The 17166-nt window shown below is 36.8% G+C and overlaps 1 protein-coding gene across 1 annotated transcript; it reads right to left on the reverse strand.

The window, feature by feature from the left end:
• Window positions 1-3543: 3543 nt before the first annotated feature.
• On the reverse strand, window positions 3544-15785 carry LOC127178458 (CAP-Gly domain-containing linker protein 4). Its single transcript, XM_051131346.1, has 8 exons — window positions 15639-15785; window positions 15371-15476; window positions 15180-15270; window positions 14304-14530; window positions 10542-10674; window positions 10298-10430; window positions 8497-8736; window positions 3544-5521 (listed from the first exon to the last, which is right to left on the reverse strand). The coding sequence occupies exons 2-8, from the start codon at window positions 15443-15445 to the stop codon at window positions 5443-5445; spliced, it is 978 nt and encodes a 325-aa protein (XP_050987303.1). The 5' UTR covers window positions 15446-15476; window positions 15639-15785; the 3' UTR covers window positions 3544-5442.
• Between the last annotated feature and the right edge of the window lie 1381 nt (window positions 15786-17166).

Here is a 17166-nt window from a genome sequence, read left to right on the forward strand (position 1 = left end):
GAATATACTGTGTGTGGGTAAAAGCATGTGCTATGTTTGCTTTTACTGCTGAAAGCTGTTTGCAGAGAGTGATTATGGAGCTCTGTTATATAAATATAACAACTGTTGAGACATTAACAGTTTTACATATAATGACTCATGTCCAGTACTTACAAAAGGATGTAGAGTATGACCCTTTATTTGATTTGAATAGTAAATCTGGGAAGATCTCTGCCATGTGAATGTCATCATTCAGTGCCAAATTATGTACAAATTCACTCTCTCTCTCTTTCTCTCATTCTCGCTCGCTCTGCCCTTCCCTCCCTTTTTGACAATATATATTTATCTATCTACACCTACAAGGAAGAAGGAAGTTCACAAGCACCAAAAAGTGTTATGAAAATGCAAAACAGCTCCCTGTAAATCATGTGATCATTGTTTATTTCCTTATCTTATTGCACAGGAATGCGATTGGCTTTCTAGAGTTGGGGTACTCGGACTCGAGTCCGGTCTCGAGTACAATTTTTAGGCGACTCGGACTTGTCACGGACTCGGATGCATTTTTACTCGGACTTGACTCGGACTCAAGCCTTTCGGACTCGGAAAATATCCCGAGTCCGTCCGAGTCCAGAGACAGTTGACGGAAATGTCACTGACTCGATGCATTATCACGAAAGTCTTGTCCAGTAGGCTACTTGAAAGCCGACAGGTTTATGTGCGCACTAGAGATGCGCGGATGAGCTCAAACGTCACCCGAATCCGCAGCTTCAAATAAATTATCCGCCCGCCACCCACCCGCACCTATATTTTTCTCTGATTTGGATAACCGCACCCCACTCGCACCCGATCGTCGTTTTCGATTATTCTAATTCTTAGTTTTGCATGATCATATGATGAATGGATGGTTCATTTTTAACAGCAGATTGATTCAGCTGATCTGCACATCGCAGCACACTTATATAAGCTTAATCGTTCGTGCTTTTAAGCCAAAGCCACGCTAAAAAGAATAACGTTAACTGACATCTGGACGTGACTCTCCGCAATCTCTGATGAAATCATTGGGGTGTTTGAACGTCTACTGGATCCTTGGACAAAAGTTTACAGGGGTTCACCCACTTTAAGAAATTTTAGATCATAAAATTCTAATTCTTTTCATTTTTATGTACTGATGTACTGATTCAAATTAGTAATCAATAATAATTGTTAATTTTACTACTGGTGCTGGGGCGGACGGAGCGGGCGCGGGCGCATGTCAGGCGCAATCATCAAACATATTTCAAACACCGGCGCCACATTCCCTATCGACCTTACTATGTGTTTTGAGTGAATTTTTGCATTTATTCACATACGATTGAATTAGAAATGGTGGCCTGTCATGATTTTGGCTAATGCAGGACACTACTGAATAATGCGCATCAGAGGGAATTTAGAAGTGTGTATACGCAAAGCCGACGGATTAAAAAATGGGTATCCGCAGGTACTGCACTACACCACTAAATATTACCCTACTCAATAGCATTAACACAGGCGTAACTCCCTTCAAACTTGATCTGGAATGTATTTTTTTCTGTCACAACTTCTCGAACAGGTGAACACACAAACACACACACACAAATGAAATCGTTTTCCTGAAAAAAATATTTAGAACAGGTTCATATTTTAGAAAATGTAGTTAATATTTGCCTCATTATTGATTCATCTCATCCACCCGCGACCCACTCGCAAATAATCAGAATGCATTTTTTTTATTACCCGACCCACCCGACCCGCCGATATAACCGCCATCCGCGCATCACTAGTGCGCGCACACTCAAAGCGCGATCACAGAACGCGCCTCTCAGTCAGTGTGCGAATACAGAGTTCTCTTTCGCTTTTAATAGGTTCTGTTATTGCTACACACATGCTCGTATTGGAGACTATTCATGTAAATGAAGTCGGTTTTGTCTTAAGTAAAGCTGAACAGCTGGGAGAAATACTGATGCCTCAAAATATTTGATCTGTGCGTCAGATCTTAAAGCGACAGCAGCTTAAACCTGCAGCAGCCGACCACGTCAAACAATAATCAAACAACAAAAGAAAAAGAGAAAATCACTCACTGTTCTTGACTGAATCACTTATTAACTGTAATAAGAATTATCTTTAATGTATACAGTGAAGATTTTGCAGTGTTTTATTTTAACATTTATTACTTCATGAAATGTCTGTAGTCTATTTCTGTAATAGCCTTTATATAGACCTACATTAAAAAAAAAACAGTGTGCTAAAATTAACAAAAATGCCCTTTTGTCATCTAAGTATACACCTGTAATTTAGCTATTTGTTAAAAATAGACCTAAAAAAAAAAAAAAAAAAAAAAAAAATTATTTCATTTGTATTTTTGATTAATATATGTATTAATACTTTTGCTTTGTAAGTTTGACTTGGAGTGTTTACTTTTGCTTGAGCTCTTGAATGTTTTACTTGCATTGAGTTGATTAGTTTTTTCTGTATTGAAATTATTATTATTTAAACATGGTGGCAGTTTCTAGCTTGAAAGAAAAATAATTTTTCTAACATCTTTGCAGCAACAGTTTTTATGGGTCCAAAACCATCTTGGGTGTGCATGATTTTCTAATAATTAAATGGCCCATCATCAATTATTCCTTATATAATGTAATTTATTGTAATTAATGTAACTATAAATGCATTCAAAAATAAAACAGGTGTGAGTTTGCTGTGACTTATGGAAAGTATAGGTAGGGCTTTATACACAGTGTGTGCCATTGTAAAGACTAGGTTTATCCCTCACAACCTCATTTTCATTCAAGAAAAAAAAAAAAAGTCATATACAACCCAAAACACACACAGCCACAATCCGAAATAAAAGAGGTGCTGCAAGAGGCTACATGTTTTCTGCTCTTAAGGTCCCATTCACCAAGATACCTACTCCTTTACCCCCACCCTTGAATTTATACATTTACTACATCGATGAATAAAGTCAAGTCCCGCCCTATAATTTTTCACATTCTAAAACCTGTTTCACTCTAAAATATGTCACATTACATAGATCAGCCATAACTTCTGTTGCATGACTTTAAGTTTGCTAAGCAGAGCATGGACACTTATGAGATGTTGTGAAATCAAAAATCAAAATGGCAAGATCCACTAGAGGTTTGCTTTTCTTACATTTCAACTGACATTGCATTTTTCTAGTTGTAAAGGTTAAAAACAGGGGTGCCCAAACTCGGTCCTGGTCCTTGGTTTAGCTCCAACTTGCCTCAACACACCTGCCAGGGGGTTTCTAGTATGCCTAGTAAGAGCTTGATTAGCTGGTTCAGGTGTGTCTGATTGGGGCTGGAGCTAAAATCTGTAGGACACCTGACCGAGTTTGGGCACCCCTGGATTAAAACAATGTTAAGATACTGACAAACAGTAGTGTTTCCTTGGACTCGGACGGACTCGACTCGGACTCGGCCCTTTGGGACTCGGACTTGAGTCCGACTCGGCCCATTTTGGACTCGGACTTGTCTCGGACTCAATTGGTAAAAGACTTGGACTCGACTCAGACTCGAACCCAACCCCTTCATTTGCATTAACGGATATTGGCAATAAGCAAACCTGCATGGAATGCTTGTCAACAGAATTCCACAGAATTTGAACATCGCTCATCATCACTCTTTTACACATACCTTTTCCTTGTATGGAAATACTTTGGGTAATTTGATCTGTTTAAGCTAATGAGTCTGCTTATCTCAGCCCTGCTGATACTGTAGTATATATTTGAATTTCCCCAACAGTCATAAGTATAATGAGAAAAAGTGCAGATTCCAAAACAATCTCATGGCAATTTGTAAATATATTTACATTTAAATCTACATACATGCAGGATTGGTGGCTAATTAGTACTTTTCTGTATGATATGCTTACACCCCATTGAGTTTAGGTTCAGGGGAGTAGCTTCATGCTTACTTGTTTTCTAAAAATCACGTTTTCATATGATTCACATTGTAAAAGTCCATATGAAATCACCACCTTGTAAAATACTTATGTTTTCACACTAAATGGGGATTACAGGTCTACAGGTCAGAGAAACCCACAAAAAGCATCTAAACCGAGAATATCTGAAATCTTATTATTTTATGTTTTTCTAAGTTTGTTTGCTATTTAAAGGTGAAGTGTGTCATATTTTGGTAAAACACATCGTCCTATCCCAGCCTAATAAGCAGAAAGACCAGGTAGCCACTACATTTAAAGGGGTCATCAGATGCCCATTTTCCACAAGTTGATATGATTCTTTAGGGTCTTAATGAAAAGTCTATAATATACTTTGGTTAAAAATTTTCAATGGTTGTGTAAAACAACACCCTTTTTACCTTGCCAAAATCAGCTCTACAAAAATTATCCTGTTCTGGTCGAGGTTGCTTTAAATGAGCTCTGCTCGCCCCGCCCCTCTCTTCTCTCTGCGGAGTGACAAGCCTGTTTATTTTAGCCGCGTTTAGCCAATAAACTTGCTAACTAGCATGTTATTAGAAAAGGTGATTGCAGAGATTAATTAAAAAAAATATCATTATAGGGTAGATGTGTACATACACTGCCAACACACATTAATGTTCAAACAATATGAAAAAGTAAACTTTGCATCCGATGACTCCTTCAAAGGTCACTGCCACTTTCAAAACATTGCTACCATGTGCATCCAATGGCACAATTTTGGGGTGAGATTAAATGTTTTTGGGTGAAAACAGTCACCGGTTTTGCTATCACATTTGATGACTCAAGTAGTGCAGAAATTACCCACTTCACCTTTAAGGTAACATATAAGGTCACCAGTTTGCCAGTAACAAGTTCTAGTAAAGTTACACTACACACAAGTTGTGCTGCAGGTATGACATACCAGAAAGAAAGAAAAAAGTTAGCATTTTAACACTTCCAGTTCCATCGTCCTGAAGTCAGTGGGTTTTTTGAATGGGTGGTGAACCTAAGCTCAAGATATTGTCATGTTTTATTCTACAAAATAAAATACATCAATAAAACCCCTAGTGTTTTTAAAGCTTTACTTGTCTTGATAAAGGCAGTTGCTAACAAGTAGCTAAAAAAGCCTACAGAGACTGTCTCCAAACCGAACAGGTAAACTAATCTACTCACTACGCATTTTCACAGCCTCATTGTGTTTATAATCACACTACTGCATACTATTCAAACTCAAACTTTCAGGGAAAGTTTCATATTTTTAAATAATAAACTGAATGAGTTGGTAGATTAATGCTGGCGACACTGAAGTCATGTGACTGTGGTATAGCCTACATTTTTACTTCTTACTGTAATAATGTGTTTTTGTCAGAGGAACCAGGGTGATGTTACGCCTACAAAAAAACATCATCATTGCAGCGCTCTTCTGTTGATCCATACAGCAAACTGTTGCAAGAGTGGCCTTGAGTGGCCTGGAGTGGCCTGGAGTGTCTTCACTCTTATGTTGAGACACTCTTACGTTCCAATAAGAGCATCTACTCCCAAAGCCATTAACAGTTTACTGAACGCTACAAACGCACCATGTCCGGGATCACTGAAGAGAAAGAGGAAAAGGAATATCAGAAGGACAGAAAAGACAGAAAAGACAATGTATACTTTTTTTTTAAACAACATTACTCCAGAACCCCTGTTTTGTTTTTCTTTTATTTTCACCAAAGGTTCACAACAAGACGAGCTAAAACTTGTAACTATTTACAAAAGAATGTGGTCTGCAACATTCTAACATTGGCTCTCTACACTGGAAGCATCAAAGCAAATGTTACTATAGAACAGAAATACAAGCATGTCTTTGCTGTCGATGACTAGTGTAGGCAGTGGCTGCATCCAAAAGCTGAATAATACTGCCTCCACAGGCAGCATGCTGAGGTAAGAAAGGCAGTAAGGCACATCTGAATCCATCTTGTCTGCTGAGATACCTTCATCTTATCGATATTTGAAGAAAGCATGTATCCTTCGGTGCCTATGTTATGGTGGTTATGGTTAAGATGGTGGTCAGTTTTTCCACTTTTGATGTCATTTCTAACAATAAATTAGCACTGTAGTAATCAAATATCTGCTTAGTTGTCACCAAAGCTATCTCTATTTTGTTGTAGATCACTAAACTGTTATGCTGCCTCAGAAGTCTATCTGAAGTCAGTTTGTGAGGTGCGTTCGTTCACAAACGCCGCCTGCAAAGCCGATGCCCCATAGGGCAGCAAGGCAAGAAGTCAGCTGTATAAGCTTTTGAACGCAGCCAGTATCACTGATAATAATGGCTTGTTTGCTTTTGATGCACCATTCTTATCTGGTGTAGACAGGGTATGAAACCTGCCAGTTTACACCAATGTGACTAGACAAGATGGTTTATCATTTCCAAAGTAATAACTCTTTACTTTAGTACTGGTTTCTGTAACACAAAACACAACATTCAGATGCATATAAAATCTGATATTGCTAAACAAACCAGACAATAAAGATAAGTGCTTTTGCTTTTGTTCCCTTGCTATTAATTCCACTGGAAAAATAATAAGAGTGCTGATTGACTGCTGCTTCTGACAAGCAGGGTAATGATAATGATATTCCAACTGTCCTGGGAAGAGAATAGCCTACAGGTTTTTTTTTTTGTTTGTTTATTTTATTTTTATTTTTTTTCCACGGGTGCAGTAAGCAAGATCTGGATAATGAATAGGGGGTCGCTAGTCCAAAAACCACTGTCTTAAAGGCAATATATCACCAGAAAGGTTTGATATGGTAAAGTTTTGATATGGTATCCTCGTTTAAATATGAACCCTTAAATGCATACCTCAGGTCTTTAGTGACCCAGGACGTCTGTTTACTCTCTCCCTAAAGTTAGACATCAACTTTCTTAGTATTCCTATCCATTCATTATAAACAATATAACAAGAAAAAAAATATTACAATTAAAAAGAATGTCTGTTTTCTGATTTTTTTGTTTGTTTGTTTGTTTGTTTGTTTTTTGTAAAAACTGTATAGGGTCACTAGACCCGAGGTGTGCATTAGTGTAAGTACTTTTTTTTCTGCGCAAAAAAATTCAAATATCTGATGACTCAATACATGCAATTCACCATTATTCCACAAGGTGGCACTGTTTAATAGACAATAATGACGTGATGTTTCACTCATAATCACCACAGGCATAAAACAAATGAACATCATCAGCAAAAATTTAACTGGTTTAACTGGCTATACTGCAGAGCAATTACTGTATTCCATAAAATATAAACGTCACTGTCATTTGTTGGTGGATGTGGTGAATAAGCTGCCAACAATCAAACTATTGATTGTGAAGTCACTGATATCTGATCACTGATATGGTTGAGATCGCAAAAATGAGCCAGATGCTGAATGTACTGTAGAAGTGCGCCCTGACGATGACGGCAATGGTACAATCATCTGCTCAAATTATATCCTTCTAGGATTCAAAATGTAACGAAATATGCTTTGTTTTATTCTTCTGTAATTGTTCTTAAAGGGGTCATCGGATCCCCATTTTCCACAAGTTGATATGATTCTTTAGGGTCTTAATGAAAAGTGAATGAATGATGAATGATGAATGATCGCATTTATATAGTCGCATTTAGAAAAGTCTCTAATATACTTTGATTAAAAATTCTCAATGGTTTTGTAAAACAACACCCTTTTTACCTTGTCAAAATGAGCTCTGCAAAAATCATCTCATTCTAAGGGGTTGCTCCTTTAAATGCAAATGAGCTCTGCTCTCTATGGAATGATGATCTTGTTTACTTTAGCCGCATTTAGCCGCGTTTAGCCGCTAAACTTCCTATCTACCACGTTATAAGGAAAGGCGATCGCAAAGATTCATAAAAAAACACTTATACACACTTCTGCTGTAGGTGAAGCTGGATGATGAATGATTTGCCCAAACATACACTGATATATGTAGATCGGGAGGCACATTCCCTTCACAAACAAATGTAATCGACTGCATCTTCAGCGGCTCAGATGTCAGGAGTAAATGCCGACCACTATGTTCATTATTACATCCAGCAACACAACACCTCAATCGCTCAATCGGTGATATTCTTGTCTAACTTACATCCCTACTCCAGCATCGAAACAAGGAAAGTTACTGGACTGTTGACAGCAGGTCTGAGGTAAGAGCTCATGTCAATCAACTATCGTGGGAGTGGCCTCTGTGGATGTGACGGCACACCGACAGGCATCTGAGAACGGCTCGATTTGAAAAAGGGGATATTTTTTTTACAGATTAATTAAAAACCACTGCATGGATTTTTATCATTATAGGGTAGATTTGTACACACACTGTCAACATATCAAACAACATGAAAAAGTGAACTTAGCATCCGATGACCCCTTTAAAATACCAAGAGAATTTTTGCCATTGCAGCAGTTAGAGATCTATCCATGCTGGATATAGAGTCCCAGGTCGCTAAAGTCCCAAATATGTAATAGTGATTGGCGAAACATTCATGCATTTAAGGGTTAAATATCATCTGAATTGCTGTAGGCAAGAAAAAATTATCATACCAGTCAAAGTAGCGTAGTCCTTCATAGGTGCCATCATGTTGTCCATTATCAGCCAACTCCAGCTCTACGCCAAGATGGTATTCAGAAGAGTTGTGCATGTTGCCCAGGTAGCGTAAAGTACCAGTGCTGATGCGTCCAGAGGATAACATGATTCGGACCCTGTGCCCAATCTTCAGATCCAAGGGGGAATGGGGTACAAATACTCGATGAGGTCCTCCTCCGCTCCTCCAAGACCTTACACTGAAGAAGGAGGTCATGCAAGCACAAATATGATATACAGGTGCATCTCAATAAATTAGAATGTTGTGGAAAAGTTATTTCAGTAATTCAGTTTCAGTAATTCAACTCAAATTGTGAAACTCGTGTATTAAATAAATTCAGTGCACACAGACTGAAGTAGTTTAATTCTTTGGTTCTTTTAATTGTGATGATTTTGGCTCACATTTAACAAAAACCCACCAATTCACTATCTCAACAAATTAGAATACTTCATAAGACCAATAAAAAAAACATTTTTAGTGAATTGATGGCCTTCTGGAAAGTATGTTAATTTACTGTATATGCACTCAATACTTGGTAGGGGCTCCTTTTGCTTTAATTACTGCCTCAATTCAGCGTGGCATGGAGGTGATCAGTCTGTGGCACTGATGAGGTGGTATGGAAGCCCAGGTTTCTTTGACAGTGGCCTTCAGCTCATCTGCATTTTTTGGACTCTTGTTTCTCATTTTCCTCCTGACAGTACCCCATAGATTCTCTATGGGGTTCAGGTCTGGTGAGTTTGCTGGCAAGTCAAGCACACCAACACCATGGTCATTTAACCAACTTTTGGTGCTTTTGGCAGTGTGGGCAGGTGCCAAATCCTGCTGGAAAATGAAATCAGCATCTTTAAAAAGCTGGTCAGCAGAAGGAAGCTCTGAGTTGGCTGTGGTTCAAGAGAGGCTTAACAAGAGGAATACGACAACTGTAGCCAAACTCCTTGACATGTCTGTATGTGGTGGCTCTTGATGCTTTAACCCCAGCCTCAGTCCATTCCTTGTGAAGTTCACCCAAATTTTTGAATCAGTTTTGCTTGACAAGACTCTCAAGGCTGCAATTCTCTCGGTTGGTTGTGCATCTTTTTCTTTCACACTTTTTCCTTCCACTCAGCTTTCTGTTAACATGCTTGGATACAGCACTCTGTAAACAGGCAGCTTCTTTGGCAATGAATGTTTGTGGCTTACCCTCCTTGTGTCAATGATTGTCTTCTGGACAATTGTCAGATCAGCAGTCTTCCCCATGATTGTGTAGCCTAGTGAACCAAACTGAGAGACCATTTTGAAGGCTCAGGAAACCTTTGAAGGTGTTTTGAGTTGATTAGCTGATCGGTATGTCACCATATTCTAATTTGTTGAGATAATGAATTGGTGGGTTTTTGTTAAATGTGAGCCAAAATCATCACAATTAAAAGAACCAAAGACTTAAACTACTTCAGTCTGTGTGCATTGAATTTAATTAATACATGAGTTTCACAATTTGAGTTGAATTACTGAAATAAATGAACTTTTCCATGACATTCTAATTTATTGAGATGCACTTGTATAGTTTGGACATCAGCTAGATTTAACACAGAACACTATACTCATATCCAAAGAGGGATTCATAAATGATTATTACACAGCTTTCTGGAATATGTGCGTTTGATTGGTCAGTCACTGCATTCCACAGTTAGATATTTCTGTTTATGACAGTTCTCTGAAACACTTTATTGTGACAGCACCTTTCAATGACAGGAGCAGGGCATGCATGGACATGTCAGAGATACCTGATGTTAGACATGGCAGAAGTGGCTCTGGAGTCTGATGGGCAGGAGGTTTGACTGCTGCACAAACTTTTTTGGTCAACACCATCTCTAAGCAATTCCACATCAGGTCCCTTTTGCTGGTGTCTGAGACCACCTGTGGAAAGTTGGAAGAGATGGTCTCATTTGTTACATTTTATTTGATTTCAGTTATCCTCACACAAGTGCAGTTTTAACATCCAGACAGCCCACCAAAGGAAGCTCTTACTAGAACATTCATTGTCCTTCTCCTCAGAATAAAGTCCATTCTCCAAGCCAGACTCTAGAAAGACTTCATTTGTTTCTTCTGAATCTGTGTCTCTGTACAGCATTCCAGTCCTTACCAGAATCTCAGAGGTCAGCTGAAAAGATCACATAACACAATTAAAATACAAATTAAAAAAGTTTCACTCAAATCTTGTCTGTTCTCACACTGCAATGAAGTGACTATTTAAGTTAGTCAGGAATTATTTCTGCAACCAATTTGTTCAAAAATACTGATTTATTTTAAAAATAAATAAATAAAAAAAACAAGTGACCATCTTTATGATGAGTCACTGAATCATTCACCCAAATGATTAGTTCAAAAATTCTAATTCATTAATAAATTAAACAAGCAACCATCTTTATGATGGAGTCACTGAATCATTTACTTATCCAATTTGTTAAAAAATGTTGATTCATTCAGAAATTTCTGAAACAAGTTAACATCTTTATGATGGAGCCACTGAATCATTCTATAAACTGATTTGTCCAAAAATGCTGATTCATTTAGATAAACAAGTGATCATCTTTATGATGGAGTCACTGAATCATTCACTGAACTGACTTCAAAAAATGCAGTTCATTCAGAAATTAAACAAGTGACCATCTTTACAATGGAGACACTAAATCATTTGCTCAGCTTAGGTTTTCAAAAATGCTGATTCACTCAGATGAAGAAGTGACCATCTTTATGTTGGAGTCACTGAATTATTCACTCAACCTATTTGTTCAAACATGCAAATTCATTTATAAATGAAACAAGTGACTGTATTTCTGATACAGTCACTGAATCATTTACTCAAATGATTTGTTCAAAAATGCTGATTCATGCATATAAAAAAGTGACCATATTTATGATGGAGTCACTGAATCATTCACTCAACTGATTTGTTCAAAAATAGCGATTCATGCAGATAAAAAAGTGACCATCTTTACGATGGAGACACTGAATCATTTGCTCAGCTTAGTTTTTTAAAAATGCTGATTCACTCAGATGAAGAAGTGGCCATCTTTATGTTGGAGTCACTGAATTATTCACTCAACCTATTTGTTCAAACATGCAAATAAAACAAGTGATTGTATTTCTGATGCAGTCACTGCAGTCACATTTACTCAACGGATTTGTTCAAAAATGCTGATTCATGCTTCACACTTTGTTTGTGGTGACAAGGCTTATCCATTCCTTCCTAAGGGATGGGTAGGTAGATGTTTTTTGGCCTATCTCTTACCAGCAATGCGAATAGTGCCAGAGGATTATGTGAAACACCATTTAATCATGACACGTACTAAACGTTCACTTTCTGAGACTGAAAAATGGTTAGGAAGATTACTTCCATTCTTAGAAGTAACTGATTTACAAAATGAATTACAAGCATTACATGAAGCATTTGAAGCTACAGCCAATATCACACTCATTTCAATTGCTAATATTTCAGACGAAATACATACAATGAGAAAGGTTGTTTTGCAAAATCGAATGGCTCTTGACATAGTCTTAGCTTCCCAAGGCGGGACTTGCAAAGTGTTTGCAACTGAATGTTGCTCATACATTCCAGACAATGCCAGAAAGACAGTCCGTAATTTAGCTAAGGTCCTGCATGAGCAAGTAACTAAACTTAATGAAGATAACAGCCTTTTCTCATCTGATTGGGACACATGGTTTCAATCGATATTGGGACCAATTTGGGATCATTTAAAAGCACCTGTAGTAGTGGTAATTTCAGCTTTAATCATCATTTGTTCTTATGCATTACTACTAAGGTGTTGATTTGTCTTATCAGACATTTGATTGTCACAAGGCCTTTCACATTCAGGCCATCATCCAATGCTAGACAACACACTTCCCCAACTGACGCTGGTACGCGGGATAACGGAAATGACCTGCTCTTCTGAACATGTAGAAGGGAAGAGTATGGCCTGATCACCCAAACTTTTCAAAGTATGTTTTAGTAAAGATAATGAAAGTTCGTTTGCAATAATCATTTAATTCAATCATATATGATTAAGAGGGGGGAGTGAAGGATCCTTAGATCCTTACATGCAAATTATTGTGTTGTGTTTAAATTTTATGTTTGTTTTTAATTTCATTTATAATCATTTATTTACATAATCATTTAATAATCATTTTATAATCATTAATCATTCACATAATTCATATTTAATTATTTATTTGATTATTTAAGTATTTATCATTTATTCATTTATTCATATATATTATTCATTTATATGTTTTTATATTTTATATTTCTTATTATTTTCCTTGCTTATGCATTTTCATTATTGTTCAGTTCCATGATTGCGGGGTTTCATGAATTGTTTGGTCTAAGAAATAGATAACAGGGATGTTTATGGAAATTCAAGGTTTATGGGATGTTGAATCCGTTTGATATATCATTGTTCTTTGAGCTGTACTCCTCAGACGAAGTCTGAACATTGAGACATACGCAACTAAAACTGTTCAATAAATTCTGTTATACCCTTTTTACCATCATCACTTCGTCTCCTGCTTCTGCTCATCTCTGGCTTCCATCGGTCAACTTCATAACTGACAGAAACCTGCTGTTATTGTGGGTTAGAGTCCCGCATCTACTGTGGGTTAGAGTCCTGCATCTTTTGTTAGTGGGGTTGGGGTAACTACAGCTTGCTGACTAGTTGTCCTGTTACCGAAAGACTGATATTTTCTGACAGGATCTGGTGTCCGGGGCTGGATCCCAATTGTCTGGCGTGGGGACATGATCTAACAATGCATATAAAAAGTGACCATATTTATGTTGGAGTCACTGAATTATTCACCCAACCTATTTGTTTAAACATGCAAATTTATTTATAAATCAAACAAGTGATCGTAGTTATGATGGAGTCATTGAATCATTCACTCAACTGATTCATTCAGAAATTAAATAAGTCTAATTGTTCAAAACGTAATAATTCAGGAATAAAACACCACTACGATGTGTTTCTCAATGCTGCAGTGGTTGTGTAGCTTTGTCTGGATCAATTTTGATCTATATTTTATATTATTAATAGTGTAGTAGCACTGCTCACATGTCACTTTTAAACCAAGTAGTGTTGCAAAATCTGTTTGGGAAAATCTTTCGTTTTCACATGAAATTCCGATCATGAGGATTCCTATTTAGAAACCCTAGATTTTGCCTGTGAAAATTCGCACCTTGAAGGATTGGTTACATTTGTGTGAGCTACTTGAATCCACTGTGAAATCTTTCAGAAGGACAGAAGAGCACTGTAAATATAAACGCACATAGTTTCAGACACAAGGGGGTAAAATGTCTTGGTTTTTATGTACGTAGTTGTTTTTTTAACTGTCCTACAAAATATCACACTCAAGCATTATGTCTGTATTAACACGATTAATATAGATATTTTGACAAAACACGCTATTTGTGTGGGTTTCGTTATAGCGGTTAGCATTCCAGCTTATCTACCTTGATGCTAACAGCATTTGGTGATAAAGTGATGCCACATTGTCATTACACAAAGCATTTTTAGGTACTGCAACCCATGAGCATTGCTAGTTCAATTTGCATCCCCATTAATTAACTAATGAAGCAGTTATAGCATTATTAAAAAGCATGCATACATTTTTAATTTAGAAGAACGGCCAGGCAACCAAGGAAGTGATGCAGGTGAAGCAATAGTGTCACAGGTGGTTCATTATTCATAATGGATTTATGAGTTTAATTTCTGAAATATTATTAGACCCACATACCTGGTCTTTTAGAATATGCTGTCTCTTTTGTAGCTCCACAAACCGCATCTCCCATGATGCTCTCTGATTTGCAATCTCTATCTTAAGTTCTTGAATCTCCCCCTCAGCCTTTAGCAGTCTCTTGAACAGGCCACTTGTGCGTTCACGCTGAACAGGAACAGGTTTGGTCTTTTTCTCTGAGTCTGCATTTACATCTGGTCCTGCCACATGCTTGACATCCTGGACAACTACAGATTTCTGAAAGTCGTTAGTATTAACATTTTGGCAAATGCTGAATCTGTTTTGCTATGATAATGGAGTCAAACAGTTAATAGGACAGTTTACCTACAAATGAAAAATCTGTCACTACTAACTCACTTACATGTCATACTAAACCACTTTTTTTCTTATGTGGATATGAAAAATGTCTGTGTGTTTTGTGTGTTTTGTCTGCACAATGAAAGTCAGTGGATTCCAGTGCTGTTTGTCACCCTATTTACTTTCACTATACTGGAAAAAAGATGTTGTCATTTGTTTTCCCCTGAAGAAAGAAAGTCACAGAGGTTTCGTACAACATGAGGGTGCCTAATCAATGACAGACTGTTCAATTCTGGGTGAACTTTCACTTTAAATCCTTTAAATCAATAAAAAAAAAAAACAACTCAGACATAAACTTTTCAAAATGCCTCTTAATTTGTAGATTAAAGAGAGTTGCAATGTGACTTTGATTTTATCAGACTATTTTCATTTCACTAAACTATCCTGCCATCTATTGGACAGGTAGAGACACTACATTTACATTACAATTGAAAAAACAATCAACCGACTTTGCTTCTTTTGCATAATAATTAACCAATAACTGTGTGTTTTTTGTTTTTCTGCAATGTTAGGATTTACCTGAGGTCAGTTTTGATGATGGGGGTTTATGGTCAGTGTCAGCTGCATGCTGTGTCCATGGTGCAGATTTTAGAGCACAATATGGGCTGACCTACAAACAACATTTGATTCAGTTTACCAGTGCATTTGTGTAGCGATACAGTAAAACTGCAATATATTTATAGAATTTATTAACAAGAGAAGATTGTTACCCAGAAAAACCTCCATGTGCACAACAGACCCTTGAGAGTCCAGACAACTGCTGACCACAGTACATAAGTAGCCATTTTATGGAGATTTCACATGGTGCTCTATTGCCTGAGGTATATAGATGAAATATAATACAAACTGTTCTGTATATTAAGTCTATAAATTCTGGTTGGTTTGGTTTTAAGACTTAACACCATCGCTGTAGCTTTGACAGAAAGAGTCATCTGTTCTGGTATTTAATTTGTTAAAAATACTATAGCAGGTATTTACCTTGATACAATGCCTGGTTGAATGATTCAGTAGCTCTTGAACTTCAGTGGAATTGTTCTGTTGGTTTGTTTCTCTTCATTTGGTTATTATCATTTGGCATATTAACAGACCAACCTGTCGCTACCAAGCGTGCTGCAGACGTTTTATTCCATCGAGAGTCTAGAGACATAATCCAGTCTAATCTCATTAGTGACTGGGTTACATGCTCCTCTTGTGTCCCATCACATACTAATTCTGGTACCTGATCCTATTTTTTCCCTAGTCCACACATCAGTGTATTGCAGTGAGTTGTGATCAGGGAGTAAACTCCACTAAAACCCCAGTAAACCCCAATCTAGCAAGATTTTTGTGTTGTAGTGAAATGTTTGCCACCGTAACACCCTAAAGTTTCCAGTGTCCTAAAAGGTAATTTTGCAACAAACTACACAAATCATATTGATAATAGATGACTATTTAAAGACTAATTGAAATTTATTTATAAAATAAACTGTAAACTATTTTTCACACTTATAAATTTAAAAAAATAAAGAGATGAAATAAAAATCTATATGAATGCTCACCCAGTGGTAACAATAAACAGTGATCATGTGAAATGGAGACAGTTATTGTATTAAGCAGGCCTAAAGTATTATATTGTAATTATAAAACTTGTAGCATTTGTCACAGCACAGTTAATCAGGTTAATTAAAGTGTCACAAAAAAGGTTTTTAGTTTTCATTGTCATTATTATTATTGTTGGAAATAATATACAAAATACCAATTAAAAAACAGTAAGACAAATCTTAATCAATTCCAAGAAGTCCAAATAGCAGCAAAACAAATTTAATTGGCATCTGATGCAGTGACATTCAGACATTTTTAAGTTTCAGGCCTGCCACTAGATGGCGGAAGTCTCCATTTTCTGATTTATTTATTTATTTATTTTATTTAGCAGGGCCTTTTTTGGTAAGAAGAAGAAAGCTGTAATTTAAGAAAATACTTCGATTGTATTGCATTATTTTATAAATATGCACTGGTCAGGCTCAGAAAATTCAACTTTACTGAAAAGAAAAAAGGGTAATAGCCATATTTTCATAATTATCTGCTTTTCTGTCTTTCTTTTTTCTTCACCAACTCCACTCTTACAGGAAAAATGTTCACACAAAAATGTAAATTTGCTAATAATATTCAAGATGTAGATGGTTTTATTATTTTTTTTTTTCATCAGATTTGGAGAAAGTGATTACATCACTTGCTCACCAGTGGATCCTCTGCAATGAATGGGTGCCATCAAAAGAAGTCCAAACAGCTGATAAAAACATCACAATAAAACTCAAAAACCTTTACTTCTGGTACATAATCCATAATAACGCATACTGAAAAGGTCTATTCCCCGTTGAACCTGCACATCAAAATCCACCAACATACTTGTTTAGAACTAAGTTGGCTTGTAAACAACTTTTTCACTGGAGAAAGCAATATTATGGATAGAGGACTATATATTTTGGCTAAAAGCAATGGTTTGAGATTAAAACAACTTTTTTTCTTA

The sequence above is a fragment of the Labeo rohita genome, chromosome 16 (genome assembly GCF_022985175.1).
Source record: "Labeo rohita strain BAU-BD-2019 chromosome 16, IGBB_LRoh.1.0, whole genome shotgun sequence".
In the NCBI taxonomy this organism is placed as follows: domain Eukaryota; kingdom Metazoa; phylum Chordata; class Actinopteri; order Cypriniformes; family Cyprinidae; genus Labeo; species Labeo rohita.